General features: G+C 37.5%; 1 protein-coding gene across 1 annotated transcript; it reads right to left on the minus strand.

Annotated features, from left to right (window-relative positions):
* Nucleotides 1-365: 365 nt before the first annotated feature.
* Nucleotides 366-6,622, minus strand: LOC145739967 (uncharacterized). Its single transcript, XM_081995289.1, has 4 exons — nucleotides 6,569-6,622; nucleotides 5,710-6,505; nucleotides 4,096-5,367; nucleotides 366-472 (listed from the first exon to the last, which is right to left on the minus strand). Exons 1-4 carry the CDS (start codon nucleotides 6,620-6,622, stop codon nucleotides 366-368), a joined length of 2,229 nt encoding a protein of 742 aa, XP_081851415.1.
* Nucleotides 6,623-18,437: the final 11,815 nt, after the last annotated feature.

The following is an 18,437-nucleotide window of genomic DNA, read 5'->3' on the forward strand; positions in this document are numbered from 1 at the left end:
CACAATCCCACTACTGTCAGTCAGTATGTCCTTAATCTTCACTTTAAAAGGACGTCAATCAACTTTATCTATAGACCTCCCCATACCCATCAATTTGAACCCAAGTTTCCAATATAGTCTTGCTTTAATTGGATTTCATTCGTATAATACAATACCCAACATCGAAACAAAAACAGTATATTTCATTATATAGATAATACCGAATCCGCAAAATCTATCAACATTTCTCCCGGAGCTTATGAAATAACCGATATATACAATTATTTAAAAAGCTTCTTTCAACAAGGGTCAAACAATATAGTTAAAGAAGGAGAGCCAACGTTTTTCTTGCGACCAAATAATAATACCTTAAAGTGTGAAATATTTCACCCCACTTTCGACATAGACTTTAGGCCTGAGAGTTCATTAGCCGGACTTTTGGGTTTTTCACATCGGCTGTTAAAAGCTGGTGAAGTACATAAATCCGATCTACCTGTAAACATTGTAAAAGTACGAACCATTCATATTGATAGTAACATAACACAAGGAGCTTACTACAACGATCGACCTTCACACACCATCTACGAATTTCCGATAAACAGCGACCCCGGATTTGCAATTGACGAAGTGCCGCGAAATTTAATATATTTACCGATCGATCGTACTGATATCAGTAACATTACTCTACAAGTTCTTGATCAGAATTCTAATTTAGTAAATTTTCGTGGCGAAGAAATTATTATTCGATTGGAATTAAAAAAATGGTCTTAGTGATCACACCCTATAAAAATCAAGTGCATGGTACACCGTCAGCAGTTCCCTTGCGGCACAGCAGGAGTAAAAACCTAAGCGGAACGTTATCTACCGTCAACAGTTTATTCTTATCTTCAATCGGCTATGTTGCCAAGCCAAATTTTAGACCTCTACCAACTGCCTACAAGCGACAATTCCATTAATCACATCGAATTTCGAACATATTTACCATACATAAAATCCTTTCAAAACAATGATATTATTGAGATAACTGTAAACCGCAATGATGCTTGGGTTCTATTATGCGATGCAGCTTTGTCTATTAAAGGAAAACTATCAAAAATAGCGGGAACGGGTGATGTGAAATTAGTGAATAATGCAGCAGGATTTTTCTTTGATTCCATGACCTATGAACTAAACGGTGTTGAAGTTGAACATGTTAAAAATCCCGGAATTGTCAGCCTAATTCGTGGCTATCTGTGTTACAATACAAGTGATAAAAATCATTTAAAAACAGCCAGCTGGAGTTACCCAGAGAATGTGTCAGTAAATACGGATGGTACTTTTTACATGAGGATACCCTTAAAACACTTTTTTGGCATTTTCCAAGATTATCAAGTAATTATGAGTGGAAGACACACTTTTAGATTCGTTCGTTCACGAACTGACACTAATTGTGTTCTCGTATCCAAGGATGATACAACATTCACCTTAACTATTAATAATATTGAATTAAAAGTCAAACATGTGGCACCCAATGATCAAACTAAACTTGAGCTGCTAAAATCATTACGTAACGATAAACCCATTCTAATTCCATTCCGAAAATGGGAACTACATGAATTACCTAGCCTTAATGCAGGTTCTACAAAAGAGATTTGGAGTGTGAAAACAACTACAGATGTAGATTGCCCTCGTTACATCATCGTTGGATTTCAAACAAACAGAATTAATCAAGCTTTGAAGGACATAACTCAGTTTGATAATTTGAATATATCTGATATCAGACTATTTCTCAACGGTGAATATTATCCTTATGAGCGATTGAATTTAAATTTTACCAATAATGATTATGCTGACGCCCACTACAACTATGTACAATTTGCATCGAGTTTCTTTAATTCAGCGGAAAGGAGGGAAACACTTTTGGATTATGATGCTTTTAAAACCCACAGTATTTTTGTTATTGACTGTTCTCGGCGTGATGATAGCCTAAAATCATCTGCTATTGATGTTAAAATAGAAATTGAAACAAGAGTGGGTATACCCGCAGCTACTAAAGCTTATTGTGTAATAATTCAGGATTGTATTATGGAGCAATTACCACTTAGTGAAATTGTTCGCAAAGTAAATTAAATAAACAAGTTTTTTTTTTGTTTTTCAAGTGGGGGTACTAATAAAAACAATGTTGCTGCTGCTGCTGCTGCTGCTGCTGTAAGAGAGTTTTTGTGTGGAAAAATAAAGAACCAAAAAGTATAAAAAACACATTTTATTCTTCTTCTTCTTCTCGTGCTCCCCATAATTTTACCATTTCTAAACGTTTTTGTATTTTGTTGCCCCAAACACATGAAAAATTGAAATTATAGGCGCTTGTTTTACAACACACATCACAATTCATATGAAAATAGTTATGCTCATGCACTAGCAAAAAAGACACACCCTTGTAGTGATAAGCCACTTTCTTGTAAAACTCATCGTCAAAATCTTCATGGCATTCGGGGCAAATATTCATAATTAAATTTATAGATCTTATCTCGAGAACATAATGGAAATTGCAAAAAACTATTGAATCATGGTGCTGTACAGCACGATTCCACAACCACCAATCCTTGTCTCGTTGATTCACATCTCCAGTAATGCTGTGGATGCGCTTGTCAACCTGGGCCTCATAAAAATCATTCACTTCCCTTATTCGTAATCTCACGTCAATATTCGGATTGTACGTACAGCAGCTATAGGTATCACTTACGACATCTTCACCATCATTATTTTGGTTTTCTTCTTCTTCAATCACTTCGTCGGGCCGGATTTGTGGTGGTGTAACAATGTTGCACAACTCGATGAGGGTTTCAGCACAATCACTAATGGCAGGTGACTTAGGCATTGTTCTTTGTTGTATCTTAGCTGCTGCAAACTGACTTGGAAGAAAAGATCTGTTTATTTTTACTACTGCGTTCGCTGCTTTTATATGCAGTTGTGACCAAAGAAAGGGGAGATAGGACATTACCAAAAACATATTTTTGTCACTTTTGAATATATTTTTGTGGTCAGATTTATGAAAAATAAGCGAAAAACAACAATTATGTATTGATAGTAGGCCCGATAGGACATTAACAAACCCCATATTTGTTGTTTTTAAATATATTTTGTGGGTAGATACATGAAAAATAAGCGTACATCAACAACAATTATGTGTCAATGGTGGGAAAAGTGCAGCACCAAATATGGGCTGATAGGACATTAACAAAAAGCATAATTTGTTGTTTTTGAATATATTTGCAATCAAATACCTAATTACTTGAAAAATAAGCGTAAAAATTACTACGTAGTGACCCTGGTCAGACCATGTATGAAATTAAAAATCACTTTTTGATCATTTTTCAGTAGGTGTCCGACTGTTGACCTAAAAAGTTGAGCTCTCTCTGAAAAAAATGAAAGTGTTTGCTGTTGATATTCAAGGTTTTACCTTAAACGGGGTGCAAGGTTCAGAATTTATTGCTAAAGAAGTTACCATTTCAATGGGTCAAGTATTATTGATATGTCATTGGATTGGTCCGCACCGCCAACTCAACCGAGTTACCCAAAATGCATGGAGCATTTAGCAGATAAACCATATGTTTGTAGTTTTCGCAATTGTATTGAAATACATGATTGGGTGTCTAATACACTTCCGCAATAAAAAAAAACATTAAGTACTTAGTATTTTTTTATTTTCCACTAGTGGTTGTTTTGGGTTCGGGTTAGGGGTTGGGGTTGGGGTGTAGGGGTTGGGGTTAGGGGTTGGGGGTTGGGGTTAGGGGTTGGGGGTTAGGGGTTGGGGGTTAGGGGTTGGGGTGGGGTGGGTGACCTTCACCGAACCTGTTTTGACAAGTGACACGCAGGCACCGGGACGCGCCCACCAAAATGGTGACAGGTGGGGTATGACAAGTGACAGGGGGCCCCACCCACCAAAATGGTGACAGGTGGGGTGACGTATGACAAGTGACAGGGGGGCCCCACGTGTGACGTATGACAAGTGACAGGGGGCCCCACGTCACGAGGGGGCCCCCACGGGGCTACGGGGCTACGGGGGCAACACGCTACGCCTCGCGCCTTCACCATTTCATCAAAATGGTCCAGTATCCCCATTGCTCTACTACTCACCTGACATTAGATCGTCCACATAGAAGTCCTGTAAGCTGATTTTTGATGCTGTTGGATACGACATTTTCTCGTCTTCCGCTAACCTTTGAATTGTTTTTACAGCCAAGTATGGTGCTGCAGCCGTTCCATACGTTACGGTCAATAACTTGAATTCTTGAATTGGGTCGTTTGTCGAGAATCTCCATAAGATTCTGTGATAGTCCTGATCTTCTTCGGAAATTCGAATTTGTCTATACATCTTCTCTATGTCGGCTGTAAATCCTATTCTGTGACTTCTCCAACGTAATAAAATATCTATAAGGTCATCTTGAATTTTAGGACCTACGTGCATGATGTCATTTAAACTTTTTCCATTTGTCGTTTTTGATGATGCGTCAAACACTACTCTCAACTTTGTAGTCGTACTGGTTTCTTTGATAACTGGTTGATGAGGTATGTAATATTTTCCTTGGATTTGGTTACTCCACTGCACCTGTTTCATGTGACCTAGCTTAATGTATTCACTCATAAATTTTTTATATTCCAAATTCAACTTGTAATCATTAGATAATCGTTTCTCCAAGGACAGTAAACGTGCCAACGCTCTTGGCCTTGACTCACCTAATTGCGATGACTCAATTTCGTTTTTAAACGGAATTTGAACAGTGTACGTACCGCTCGAATTACGCAATGTTGTTTTATCGTAAAATGCCTCGCATGCATTTTCATCGCTTGTTAATTGTCGTTTTTCCGAAATTTCCTCTAATTCCAACCGTGATAATTCTTTCTCTTCAGACTGTGTTATCATGCTTACTACTGCAATGTTGGTTTGTTTTAAGGATTGATGAATGCTTCCCCAAATGATCCTGCCTAACTCTGTATTTTGCGCTACAAGGCCGTCGTTTGACTTGTCCATTCCTTCTAACAAAATTTCGTGAAATTCTTGGGCTCCAAGAATCACATCAATTGGACCCGGCTTTCCGAAGCCTGGGTCAGCAAGAATTTTATTTTGCCATAATTCGGTGTTTACTTCAATTGGGTGTTCTGGCATATCTTTTGCTAATTTTTGTAAAATCAGCAGTTCAGTATTTAACGTAAATTTGCTAGTAATGCGTGGTTTGCATTGTACAGATATTTTGTATTTGCAGCTCTCATTGGTTGATCCCCCTATACCAGAAATTTCGGCATGAATTTTCTGTTTGGGTAATTGTAGTAAATTGGCAGCTTCCATAGTGATAAACGATGCTTGCGAAGCTGAATCGATCAAGGCTCTCAAATTTTCGTTTTTTCCATCTGAATCTTGAATTCTAATGATTGCTGTCGCTAATAATGTTTTACCTCCTTCATGCGCGACATGTGTTCCTACCCTGTTTGATTGATTGAAATATGGTTTTGATTTCTGCTCGTTTGGCGTTTTCGTTTTGTTGTGGTTGTTTTCTTTGTGGATGAGCGTATGATGATTTTGAAAACAAATTCTGCATTTTTGAAATGACAGGCATTTTGTAGTTAAATCGTGGTTTAAGCAATTTAAACATAACCGTTTTTCTTTAGCAGCATTAAACCGTTGATAAGCTGTTAATGCTTTGAATTTTAAACATTGATAAATGGTATGGTTAGATAAATTGCAGTACTTACAGCTTTGACTTTGCTGTTTTCTCTGATGTGGTTGATAACTGCCCATGCTGCTATTGTTTTCGCGTCCGTCATGTCGATCGGTAGATATGGATTCGATGGCTCGAAACCGCTTAAGGATGAAGTTCAACATCTCGTCGAGTTCTCGCACTTGTAGTGGATTGATCAAACTAGCTTCAAATAGCTCTTGTGTTCTCTTATCGATTTTCCGCAGTAGAACGCAACCGATGATCGGGTCCCATTGAGATGTATTCATGTTCAGAGCTTCAATGGCTTTCAAGCATTCTTTTGTTGTGTTGTAAATTTCTTTTAGCTGCTCTGATGATTCTTGTTTGCTGTCAGGTAAATCCAGTATTTTGTTAATAAGCTTGTTGGTGATTAGGCGTTCGTTACTGTATCTCTCTTTGAGATGACCCCATGCAATATGGTAGTTCGCTGAACTGATTTGAAAATGTTGAATTGCTCTGCCAGCTTCCCCTGTGACATGAGCTTTTAGATAGTTCATTTTTTCGATTTCGCTGAGTGCCTCGTTGTTATGGATCACATTCTTGAACATGTCTTCAAATGGCGTCCACTCTTCGTAGTTTCCAGTAAATATTGGTATCTTTATTTGAGGTAGGCTGATGTTATTGGTTCTATTCACTGACGTTTGTGGTTGTTGGTTTTCTACCTCGCTTTTCAGAGGTGATGATTTGCTGTTAGATTGTCCTTGAATTTTGGCAATCAAGGTACGAAGTTGCTTGAATTTGTTTTCCTCAAAATATTTTGAGACTTTATCAACGTCCAATTTTGAAATTTCCTAGTGTAAGGATGTTACGATGTTCCAGTCTTTCAAAATTGTTGAAAAAAGTCCACTTTTTACCTCGGGATCAAATGTTGCAGTGAATTCTTCAACCAGTTCATCCAAATCGCTCATTCGCAAGGTTTGTTCCTGCGTGAGTTGATTTAGAGTGGCACTTTTTTCTGCTTATCTTGTTGCTTTCATTCTTGTTTTCTCTCTTCGTCTAGTAGTTTTTCCTTGCAGTTGTTTAACTCTTGTAGAGCATCGTTATAAATGGTTCTGATTTGTTCAAAGTAATTGCTAGCAAAGTACGTAGCGTGTTGCGTTTCTAATGTTGTCAGCTCTTTGAGCTGGGTGTCATTTACTTTAACTTCGTTCCATAGCTTCTGAACTTGAGTTCTCCTTTCTTCAACGTATTGTCACGAATGGAAAATCCGTTAATTGAAAAGATGGACTGATTAACTTAAAAAACATAAAAGTATTCCAGGATTGCGAAATATTAAGCGCACGAGGCAAGGTCGCACCGTGATGCACCGAGTGTGTCATGCACCGAGTGCACCGTATCGGTGATGTGTCACCACCACCTGCTTTACAGAAATGTGAAAAACAAGCGACAATAACAAACTGCGTCAGCCGATCAATCGGGTATAAAATACGCCGATTTTAGCAGTATAGAAAAAGTGTGAACCGATCAACGGTAGTGCGACCAGCTGACCCGAGAAGTCGAAATGTCGACTCTCCTCGGGAAAAGATCAAGTTAATTAGTCCGTTCTCCAAAGTTGTTCAAACGCGAAGTGACCAAGCCAGCCGCCAGAAATGCTAAGTCCTTAGCTTGTGACTATGTAAGTACATATTGTAGAATTGTCAATTTTTAGTATTTATAACCGTATTGTGCGGACACGTTTGTGTATATCATATTTAATAGATTTAAGTGTTATATGAGAAAAACTCAGTGTTTGATTCCATCCCTAAAACTGAGATCCCGGCACGACGTTTATTGTCGTGAGTCAGTTTAATTGGTGAACCCAGAAGGGCTCATAGATTAAACGTGACATTTGGTGGAGGTGCCGGTCTGTTTTGAGATGGATGAAAAACAATAGTTGAGTTGTTTATTTTTATTTTTTGGGGTATGATACCGATTGAGGAAAATAATGTGTGGACTATAAAAGAAGTTTTAGGTATTATTATCTTTTGGCTAGGGATAGTAACGTTGATTTATTCAGTGATTTTTTGGGGATTACCTTTGCTATTAAAGCGCTTATTTGACAAAATTTTGGTTTAATATGGGTGGTACATCTTCAAAAGAGGAAGAAATTATTATTTCCCAAGCAGGGAACAGTGGAGGTGTATCAAATAATTCAGAAAAAGATAATTCATGGTCGGCAAAGGAAATTTTAATTATTATTTTTCTGTGCATGGGGGTATTAATGCTTGTGTATTTTAGCGTCAAAAAAATTATTAGTTTGATGAACAAGCAAATTCGCAAAGAAATTGCTAGGAATAATCAAATTGTTTAAAAAAAAAATCGTTTAAATTTTGACCGAAAACTTGGAAAATCGAAATAATTAAAAATACTGCCAAACATTTCGTATTAGATTTTACATGAGTGAACCAAGTGACAAATCACGAGTACGAACTCGCAGTAGAGCTCAAAGTGTATCAGACAAAGAAAAATTTGTTTTGCAACAAGCACTAGCTCAAGGAAAAAACCCCGAAAAAGTCTTAAAGGAGTTGAGAGAATTTAAACCCGCGCATCATAGCTCAACTGTCGGTTCCTCTGCTTCTGCAGGTGCCCCAGAAGTTGACAAAACAACTTCTATTGTCAGTTTAACAAGTAGTGAGGACGAGAGCCCTTTCGAAAGAACTGTCGTAAGTGCTCAAATTGAAACCCCGCGAATTCAAACAACCAAAGCTTCGACTTCCCGAGTTCAGAAAGCTAAAGATTCCAAAGCAAGATCACGATCCCCAGAACAGTTTTTTAAGCCAAGAGCCTCATTGAGTAGGACTCCGCCTAAATCGCGAGAATCAGAAGAGTTCTGGCAAGAAAGTCCCTTAGAAGTGGTAGTGCCAGAGCCTACCTTATTCTATCTAGTTCAAGAGAGAAACAGTGTAATACGTCCTAACAATACTGCAGCAATGGCTAACATGACTTTGCAGGTAGCTTTGGCTGAGCCAAAAACTCCAGCTACACCAAAGTTTACATGCCCACCTACATTTAACCCATCGATTGACTCTCCTATTATTTTTGTAAATAAATATGAAAACAGCGATTGCAAACAGCTGGTCGGAAAACCACAAAATTTCCTACTTAGCAAATTTCTTGGAAGGCCCGGCTCAGACTTGGTTTGATGGTTATATTAACGAACCGGCAAACCAGGCAAAAACATGGACAAATATAAAACGGACTTTTTAAAAGAATTTTCTGGTGAACAGCCACTAAGAAAGTTAAAGTTTCGACTAAATACACGAAAACATCAAGACAATGAGGATGTTAAAAAATTTATTTTGATTTACTTGCGTTGGCAACAGAAATTGACCCGACAATGTCTTTTGACACGTTTAGGGACCATTTTAAAAATGGTTTACACCCATCCTACTATGAAATGTATTACTTGCTGAGTTCAAGTAATCAAAATTTTAATGACTTAAAACAGCTAGTGTTAAAGCTAAGTGACATTAAGAGAGAACCCTGGTGAATCAGATGACACGTGATACGGCGGCACTGCTTTCCGTGTCCGATGCGTTGAATAACGAGAATCAAATGATCAGGAGCGGACCGGGAAATACAACAAATTTTCCACGCAGAGATGGCAATCAAAATAGAAATCGAGTCTATTATAATAGTAATAGCACAGGGAGAAATTTCGTGGATAACAGGAATGTCGCCAGTAACGGTCCGAACAGGAATTTTGTCAATTATCGTGGAAATTTTACAAGAAATATGCCACCAAGGAACAATACCGTTAATAGTGGTTCAAATAATGGCGGTCAACGGCCATATTACCAAAATCGGAATGTGCAATGGAATAGAAATAATGAGTAAAGGTCCAAATTATGGAAACAGAGCACCTTACCGAAATCAAGGTAATAGCTATTTACCTAGTACAAGAACACACGATGGACGCATTAGATGCATTAATTGCAAAAGAATAGGGCATGCATCATGCAACTGGAATGCAAACAGTTCCAGAAATAATCCAGATAACCGTCGAAATGATCGGGTATATCAAAACCCAAACGAAAGAGGACAATTTCGTCAATAGGAAGCCCTAACGAGATTGTCCACCTGTCATCAAAGGGCGTCAAAGGAGGGTTATTGTATGTGCATTTAAAAGTAAATAATCAAGAAAATGTAAATGTCGTTCTAGACACTGGAGCGTGTAAAAATATTGTGGATTTAAATTATATTAATAACATGTATCCTTTGGAAAATGATGTTGAATTAATTACTGCAGGCAGTTACCCTCTTACACCTATTGGAAATTCACAAGTGACGATTGAAGTTAATAATAAAGAGATACGCGTTGAAGCATTAGTGGTAAAAAATTTGTCTAAAGCTCTAATTTTGGGACATAACTTTTTGAAGACGACAAAGTCAGTCATTGACTATAATAACAATAAAGTGACATTGCAGCATGGTTCGGACAAATTGATCATAAATTTTGGGGATTATGATTCAGCTGAAGAATGCGATCCACAGCAAGATTTGTTCGTAAACATAGCAAACGAGCCAACAGTAAATTCCCTGAAAATTACCGTCGCCGGCGATTACGTGTTGAAACCTGGGAATGATATAGTTACCCGATTGAACTTGAACCTACAACCATCTGACTTAGCGGAATATTGTTTTATTGAGAAAGATAGTTTTTTACGACCGAGAGGTCTTATTTGCGTAGGATTACCGTTTTTGCAGAATGGACATTTTTATATTAAGCTTAAAAATGTCGGTCATCGTAGACTTTTTGTAATAAAGAATTCCACGATTGGTAATCTCGAGAAAACGATTAAAACGGACATGACAAAAATTCCAGTTTGTTTTATTAATGAAACCGAAAATGATGAAGAAATAATTACAATGAATGACCATAATCTAAGTAATATAGCAAACTTAGGATTACAGAATAAATTGCGAACCCTACTTGCGGAGTATAGAGACGTTTTTTCAAAAACACCAAAATATGGGGAAACGGATGTAATTGAACACGAAATTGACGTAGGAAATGTTAAACCTATAAAACAAAAACCTTACAGAGTAGCACAAAAAGAAAGAGAAATAATAGATACGCAAATAAGGGAAATGGAACAGTACGATATAATAAGACGAAGTAACTCGCCCTGGGCAAGTCCCGTCGTATTAGTAAAGAAAAAGTCTGGAGAGACGCGGTTTTGTGTTGATTATCGCAAGTTAAACAATGTAACAGTGAAAAATTCGTGGTCAGGAATTAATATTGAGGATATTTTGACTTACTTAGGAAACGCCCAGTATTTCTCATCGTTAGACATGTATTCAGGTTATTGGCAGGTCAAAGTAAAAGAAGAAAGTAAGCCACTTACTGCCTTTACGGCGCCAGGTCACGGGTTATGGGAATTTAATGTAATGCCTTTTGGGTTGTGCAATGCCCCGGCAACATTCCAACAGTTAGGGGATGTAGTGTTTAGAGATTTAAAATGGAAAGAAGTTTTAATTTACATGGACGACATTATAATTTTTTCTGAAACAATAGATGAACATTTGGAAAAATTACGTAAAGTTTTCGATAGACTTCGAAGTGCAGGCCTAACGTTAAAACCTAAAAATGTGAATATCTAAAAGGAAAAATTGATATTCTTGGTTATACAATTTCAACAGATGGAATTTTTCCTGATAAATCAAAATTAATTTCAATTGAAAATTTTCCAAGGCCAAAAAATGTAAAAGGTGTACAAAGCTTTTTAGGACTTTGTAACTATTACCGGAAGTTTATAGAAAATGTTGCAAAAATTGCACGCCCCTTGCATGATCTGACAAAGAAGCAGAATAAATTTGATTGGCAGGACATACATGACATAGCGTTTAAAACACTAAAACAGAAATTGATTAGTGAACCAGTGTTGGCACATTTTCAGCCAAACCAAGGGTGTGAATTAAGGGTAGATGCATGTAAAGATGGACTAGGAGCTATATTGTTGCAGGAAGACACAGAACATAAGTTACACCCTATTGCTTACGCAAGCAGAAGTCTTAGCAAAGCGGAGAAAAATTATTCCATAACTGAATTAGAAGGATTGGCGGTTATATGGGCACTTTCATACTTCAGACACTTTATTTATGGTAAACCTGTAAAAATCATAACTGATCATCATGCTTTGTGTTGGCTAAAGACATTGAAAGATGCCACAGGTCGTTTAGCCAGGTGGTCATTAAAACTGTCAGAATTTGATTACACGGTGTGCCATAAATCAGGGATTGCGCACAAAGACGCTGACTGTGTAAGTAGATATCCGGTACTGCAACCAGATACGGACAAACACGATGTTGAAGAAATACCAACATTTATTTTGGATACTCGTAATATTGAGGAGTTACAGAAGAAAGATGAAAAAATTTTCCAAATAATAATGACAATCAAAAACCCGGAAGATGCTACAATTGGTTTACGTAAGCAGGCAAAAAACTTCAGGATTGAATCAGGAATTTTATACCGAGTAAATCCGAATGATTTAGGTCGAGATAAGCTATTAGTAATACCGCAACAGTTAGTGGGAGAAATTTTGTATTCTCACCATTCGGAACCGCTGAGTGGTCATTTAGGAATAGCAAAACACTATCAAAAATTAAGCAACGGTATTATTGGCAAGGGTTGCAAAAAGATGTTGAGAAATTTGTTAAGGGTTGTCAAGATTGTCAAGCTAGGAAAGGTCAGCAAAATCAAAAGCCGATAGGATTTTTACACCCAATTCCTGTCGGAACACCATTTGAAAAGGTGGGAATTGACCTTTTAGGCCCTTTCCGCCGAAGTAGCAATGGTAAAACCATGATAGTGGTAGCAACAGACTATGCAACACGTTGGGCAGAAACTGAGGCGTTACCGAGTGGAAAAGCAGGGCCCGTAGCAAAATTTATTTTGGAAAAAATAATTACGAGACATGGAGCGCCTAAGGAGTTATTAAGTGACAGAGGAAAAGTGTTTCAATCAGAATTGGTGACAAATCTATTGAAAGAAATGGGCACTACAAGTCAATTTACAACGGCATATCACCCAGCAACAAATGGTCTTACGGAGCGATTTAATAAGACTCTTGCAAATATGTTGGCAATGTACACCAACACAAATCAGTCAAATTGGGACCAATACTTACCACATGTAACTTTTGCCTATAATTCAGCGAAGCAAGACAGCACGCAGTTCTCGCCCTTTATGTTAGTATATGGACGAGAACCTGTTTTACCAACTGAAGCGAACATTATGCCGCATACTGAATCTCTTGATAGCAATCAAATTAGGGAAACTAGTCTGGCAATACGTAATTTTGCTGCTGAAAACATAAAAGACGACAAAACATAGATAAACTTCGTTATGATTGTAAACATCGGCATATGGAATTTAATGAGGGTGACCAAGTGAAAGTTTTCACCCCGATAAGGAAAGTTGGGAAAAGTGAAAAATTACTGCTTAGGTGGTTCGGACCTTATTATATAAGACGAAAGAAGTCAGACGTGGACTATGAGATACAGAAGGGCAGATCAGATAAAGCAAAAAGAGAAGTTGTGCACGTAAGCAGAATATTACCCTATTATGATCCCTGGACCCCAGAATGCACGCCTTTATAAGAGGACAAGATGGGAAAGACACACGAAAGAGACAACTTTGAACAACTAAAGAATATATTAAAATATATATATATATAAAAAAAAAAAAACTTAATAATAATTGAAATTAATGGTGCAATTGGCACCACTAATTATGATGATGGCTCCATGCCTAGGGGCAGGAACCTCCCTATCAGCGGGCTGCGGCGGGGCAGTCCCGTTCCCCGTAGCAGGCTCATCGGCTTTGGCCGGGGGTGTCGCTGGTCTGGACGGGTCAGGGGACCCCCACGGGTTGCTGAGTTGAGATTCCCGTCCTGTCATACGAGCTGCAACGGCAGCCCAAGACACGTAGGGCGGCGATACGCCACCCACGCGCGCACTGGTCCGGTGTTGGGGTGAAGCGTGGAGGTGAATGTCTATGAAATAGGAAAAAAAAAACGTGAGGTTACATACCCTACGAGTAATGAGCTAAGAGCACAGATCAACTTACCGCCCATGACTATTTAAACACAAACTGGAAAAACAAAGGGAAAAAACGAAAATTTCGCTGTAGTGGAAACAACTTCGGTCACTCACGCTCACAGAGAAGGTGACTGGAGACGAAAAAATAAAGGAACCGCTTCGTCCATAAAATGACAAAACTGCTGTGAATGCAGTGCTGTATAAGTGAAATAAATAAACGATAATAAGGCACCGTCTATCCTAACTGAACATAAAGATTGTAACACTTTGTATACAAAGTAATAATTTGTTGAAGTGAAAATATTACTTGTGTTGGTACAAACTATCACATACCGAGTTGTACCTAAATTTGAAGTTACTGAGCTCAGGGATTTTTATTCTCTTATCCGCGTCTGAATTTAATGGCCAATTGAAAGATTCACGAACGGATATTAGTCCTAATTTTCCGCAGTACGCCAAAAGTGTGTAAAATGATTATCTAGAGCGCGCGTGTTACAAGTTATTTGCCTACAATGAGCAAAATGATATATTAAAAATGGCATACTTAAAGAAAAAAATACGAGGGACGTTAAATATATCGGGAAATGCCGTAGGTGCCGAACAAGTAATACTTGAATAATAGAATGTCAGGGGTATGTGATAAGGGGGGGATAGACCAGATTAAAATACGATTTTCGTTTTATTTAAGTGTGGATATGTTTGAATACCAGCATAATGTATTAGGTCGAAACAAATGCATCAATATATGCGACCGCACGCTGATACAAGCGTTACCCTGACCTACGTCAAAACCGGCTGCCAAGACGAATGAACCGAGTAAAGGTTGCTTACACCACTTAGTGCATGGTGTAGGGTTGTTCTGTTTATGGTCTTTCTTTATATTGGTGTGAATGCGTTTGATCTCTTGTCCTAATACCTCTTGAGCTTTGCTTAATTTGTTAACGGTTTCCATTTTTGTGTTGAGATTAAACTCTTCACTTGCACTGAATGAATCACTTCACTTACTTGTTATCTGCACTTGTATACGCGATCTGCACTGAGTTATCGATTTGTATACGCGACTCGCGGCCGAATATTACTTGATTAGATTTTTGTTCTGTGGCTAACATAGGTTACTGATTAATTAGTTTAGAACTCGAAGGACCATGTTTAAATATTGAGGAGGTTGAAGGTTTAGATTGGGTGGGTAGAGTTATTGAGAGTCTTGAGTGCCATTTCAATACTGATTTAATATCCTACGCATGTAACTAACAATCTTACTAAACTATTAAACAGACCAGTGGCTCAGAACAATTAAACTCTATGGGTTTTGACATGGTTGTTACAGTCATCATTTGTAACAATTTATAAACAGTTTGGTGCTGCTGAACTAGAATTATTGCAACCACTGTTAAATAATATAGAACGCTAGTTACGCTGGTTTGAATATAGTTAACAATTATCGTTTTGCTTACTAATTGTAATTATGAAATGTTAAAGAGATCTATAAACGATGATTGTCCTTAATTACCCTGATTATTATATAACATTAAGATATATGTTTAGCTGAAGACTAAACAAACTAAGACGACTAATAATAATATTCTAACATGTTAAAACAATTTATTAATGTGGGACACAACAACAGGTATTATTTTACCCGTTTAAATAATTTTTTATGCCAGGAGCGATATGCATATTTCCGCAATTATGTCTTGCACTGTGGTTTTTGCTAAGGGTTCCTTTTCCATGTTAACAATATTAACGATTCTAAAATTGTCCTGTTTCATAGTACTTCTTAATCTCGTTGTTGTAATGTAATTGTTCTTTCGCATTGTACTTGCGTTGTTGACAACGTCAGCACAAAGGCGTATGCCATAAAAAATTGCTGTAGGCGCTACTATATAAATTGAACTTCGTTAGCAATTTGTAAACACAACGTACGCAATTTCTACAAAAGTCGCAGTTTGGGTTTGGCGGATTTAGAATGTCTAAATAAGTCTCACTGCTTGCTTCTGGTTCTGATCAGAATCTTCTTCTACGTGTTTTTGGTCGTCTACAGAATTTTTAAGGTGTCCTCCCATTTGCTGACTAAATCCTTAAATTCTTCTCGAGATCCTGAATATCTATCTGTGCATAGTGGCTTAATAATTCCCCTAAATAATCAAACGAGTTGGGTGACAATGGCTTTGAAAAGGTTTTAGGGTCGAGGATAGATATTTCTTCATACAATTTCATATGCTCTTTGAATCTAGATTCAAGAGAAGAGATTGTAGTGTCCATTATTGCATTGTACACCGAAACTTCAAACTGTTTCGTAGGACAAGAAAAGCTGTAATCAGAACAATTTTCGTCATTCATTTTCCTTATTTTCCGAATTCTTGCAGCAGGTAGTTCATCTTCTATAATTAAGTCGCAATTGGCATTTTCTAAGGAGTTGTTGCATTCAAGTACAAAAGCTTTTGACGAGTCTAAGATCGAATTGAATTGTCGAGAATTGATTTTAACGAGCTTGTTGCCTGCAAAATCATGTTAAAACGCAAGGAGGTAATCTAACCCTGAACTTTGGAGATATTTGGTTACCGGTTCTGTATAACGAAATATTTTAAATGTATATGGGCAGTCAAAATAATTTGAAAGAAAGCATTTTATCCAGAATAGATTTTGCTTTTTGTCGTACTGATGCATTAAATTTATCAGAAGAGACAATAGTGTTTAAAGCAAGAATTACTTCTACATACAAACAATTACTTCTATCATCAAAAGTTCCAAATATTGTTTGGAACGTACGAAGGGCAGCGTACTTTGAACTCCATCTAGTATCCCCTAGAAGATGAAGTTTTCTAAATTTAGTTTTTTTCGTTAATCAATCTCCAAACGTCCATTCGCTGATAGGATTCCTTGAAAAAACTTTCCACACTCGTGAATTAAGGAAAAACATAGAAAATCCTTCTAGAACGGTTGTGGTAGAATCAACTAGCACTAAGTTGAGAGCATGAGCGTAACACCATACAGGGATTTGTTTGGGTGATTTTTCGCTTAAACCATTTTGTAAATCCATTGTATATACCACGCATGTTAGCAGCGCCATCTGTTGAATTACCAATACATTTCTTAATATCTACGTGTATACCTTCTAAGAAATTTGTAATTAAATTACACATTCCTAGTCCTGTGGAGTCTGTACAGGACAAAAGTCCTAGTACTCTTTCATATATGTTATCCCTGTAGATGTATCTAATAATTACTGAACACTGATCCATTTGATTTATATCTGTGGTTGTATCAATTTGAAGAGAAAAAAAAGTTGTTTCACAAATCTCCGCTAAAATCATTCGTCTCATAACAGTCTTAATACTTCGTATAACATAATCTATCGTGGTTTTAGATAGCAATGTTACGGTACTTCCTTTACGTTGGCAATCTGCATACTTCGTTATAACACTAAGATGTCTTTGAAGAACTGGTTCATACTTCGAAAGAAGTAAGATAGTCTCCAAAAAATTTCCGTGATCGAGAGTCACGTCTTTGAAGCTGTTTGGCATTTTCATTTCGGTGACTTCTAAATGCTATACCCCCTTTTCCCTATAAATTTTACAACGTCAATAACTATTTCTAAAATTCTTCTGCGGTCAGTTGCATTTTCTGGCGTAGAGTCGATTTTTCAGCCCACAAAGTACTATAAATGTCTGCGTTTTACGTTGATTATATGGGCTTCTGTACAGTTATTATGTATCCTACTATTTTCATGTTCGTTTATGCGTTGTATTGTATTGCGCCAGTCACTCATTCCTCCAGTCACAAACGGGCTCTGATTAGTACTGTCGGAATACAATAAGCAAATAAAACAAAATAAACCATTTTTCTCTTTGCAGAAGCTTAACCATTTCCTACTAGACCCATTCGGGCGAGTAAAGACTTGATGGGGCAGAAATGATAAATCTTTGGATACTGGTGGTTGGCAAGGATGTTTACTAATAAAGTCTTGTTGGTCATTTAAGCTCGGTCGCAGAAAGTAAGAATCCGGTAAATAAGTGAAGTCACTCGATTGTAAAATGTTTTCTGATGATTCTGACTTTGTTGAATTTTTACTCTCGTCGGAGGTGCAAATGTTTGTAATTTCTGATGGTGTGGATGTTGAGGCTTCTGACGTACAATTCGCAATAGTCGTAGCTTCATCTGGAGTCGATGAAATATCATGAACTGGTTTGACGGCGTTGGGTTTTGAAATGTTATTGTAGATATCGGTAATTTTTGAGCAGTGTTTTGCTGATTCCTGCATCAGCTTTTGCTTTTTTCCCGTATTTTCTGGGCACCTCCCTTAAGCAGTTTAACGTTTATCCATCCTAAGTATAAAAAAAAATCCAAAAATAGGTACACGAGAATATTCTAACATCATTTAATTACCTGCATAAAAACTTTTGAACGTAGGTCTTTTATTTTCAAACCATATAGCACTGTTACGAGTAGGTAATTATGTCACGACTCACGACGACTCGGGACGACTTATAAAGAACTACTGAAAACACTAAAAACAAAACCCCTTTTTATCCTCTAAAATCACACAGTTATTTTGGCTTCAGAGTAAGTATTGTGCTCGCATTTGACTATTTGATAATGCCGCGCGTGCCGGCACCTTTTACGGCCGCTTTTTGTCGGCGTCTTTTATAAGTTCTGTAATATTGCGAATTTCGGCGTTTTTTTAACAGCGCCGGCGGT

Source organism: Ips typographus, unplaced genomic scaffold, assembly GCF_016097725.1.
Source record: "Ips typographus isolate SLU unplaced genomic scaffold, UJ_Ityp_2.0 IpsContig82, whole genome shotgun sequence".
Classification (NCBI taxonomy): Eukaryota; Metazoa; Arthropoda; class Insecta; order Coleoptera; family Curculionidae; genus Ips; species Ips typographus.

Bases quoted from the DNA above. Each gene is read 5' to 3' on its own strand.
- LOC145739967 (XM_081995289.1), bottom strand. From the start codon at position 6,622: ATGAGCGATTTGGATGAACTGGTTGAAGAATTCACTGCAACATTTGAT. The intron at 6,506-6,568 runs GTAAAAAGTGGA...TCCTTACACTAG, and splicing joins CTGCAACATTTGATCCCGAG to GAAATTTCAAAATTGGACGT. The intron at 5,368-5,709 runs GTAAGTACTGCA...TTCAAGATTCAG, and splicing joins AAAACAGCAAAGTCAAAGCT to ATGGAAAAAACGAAAATTTG.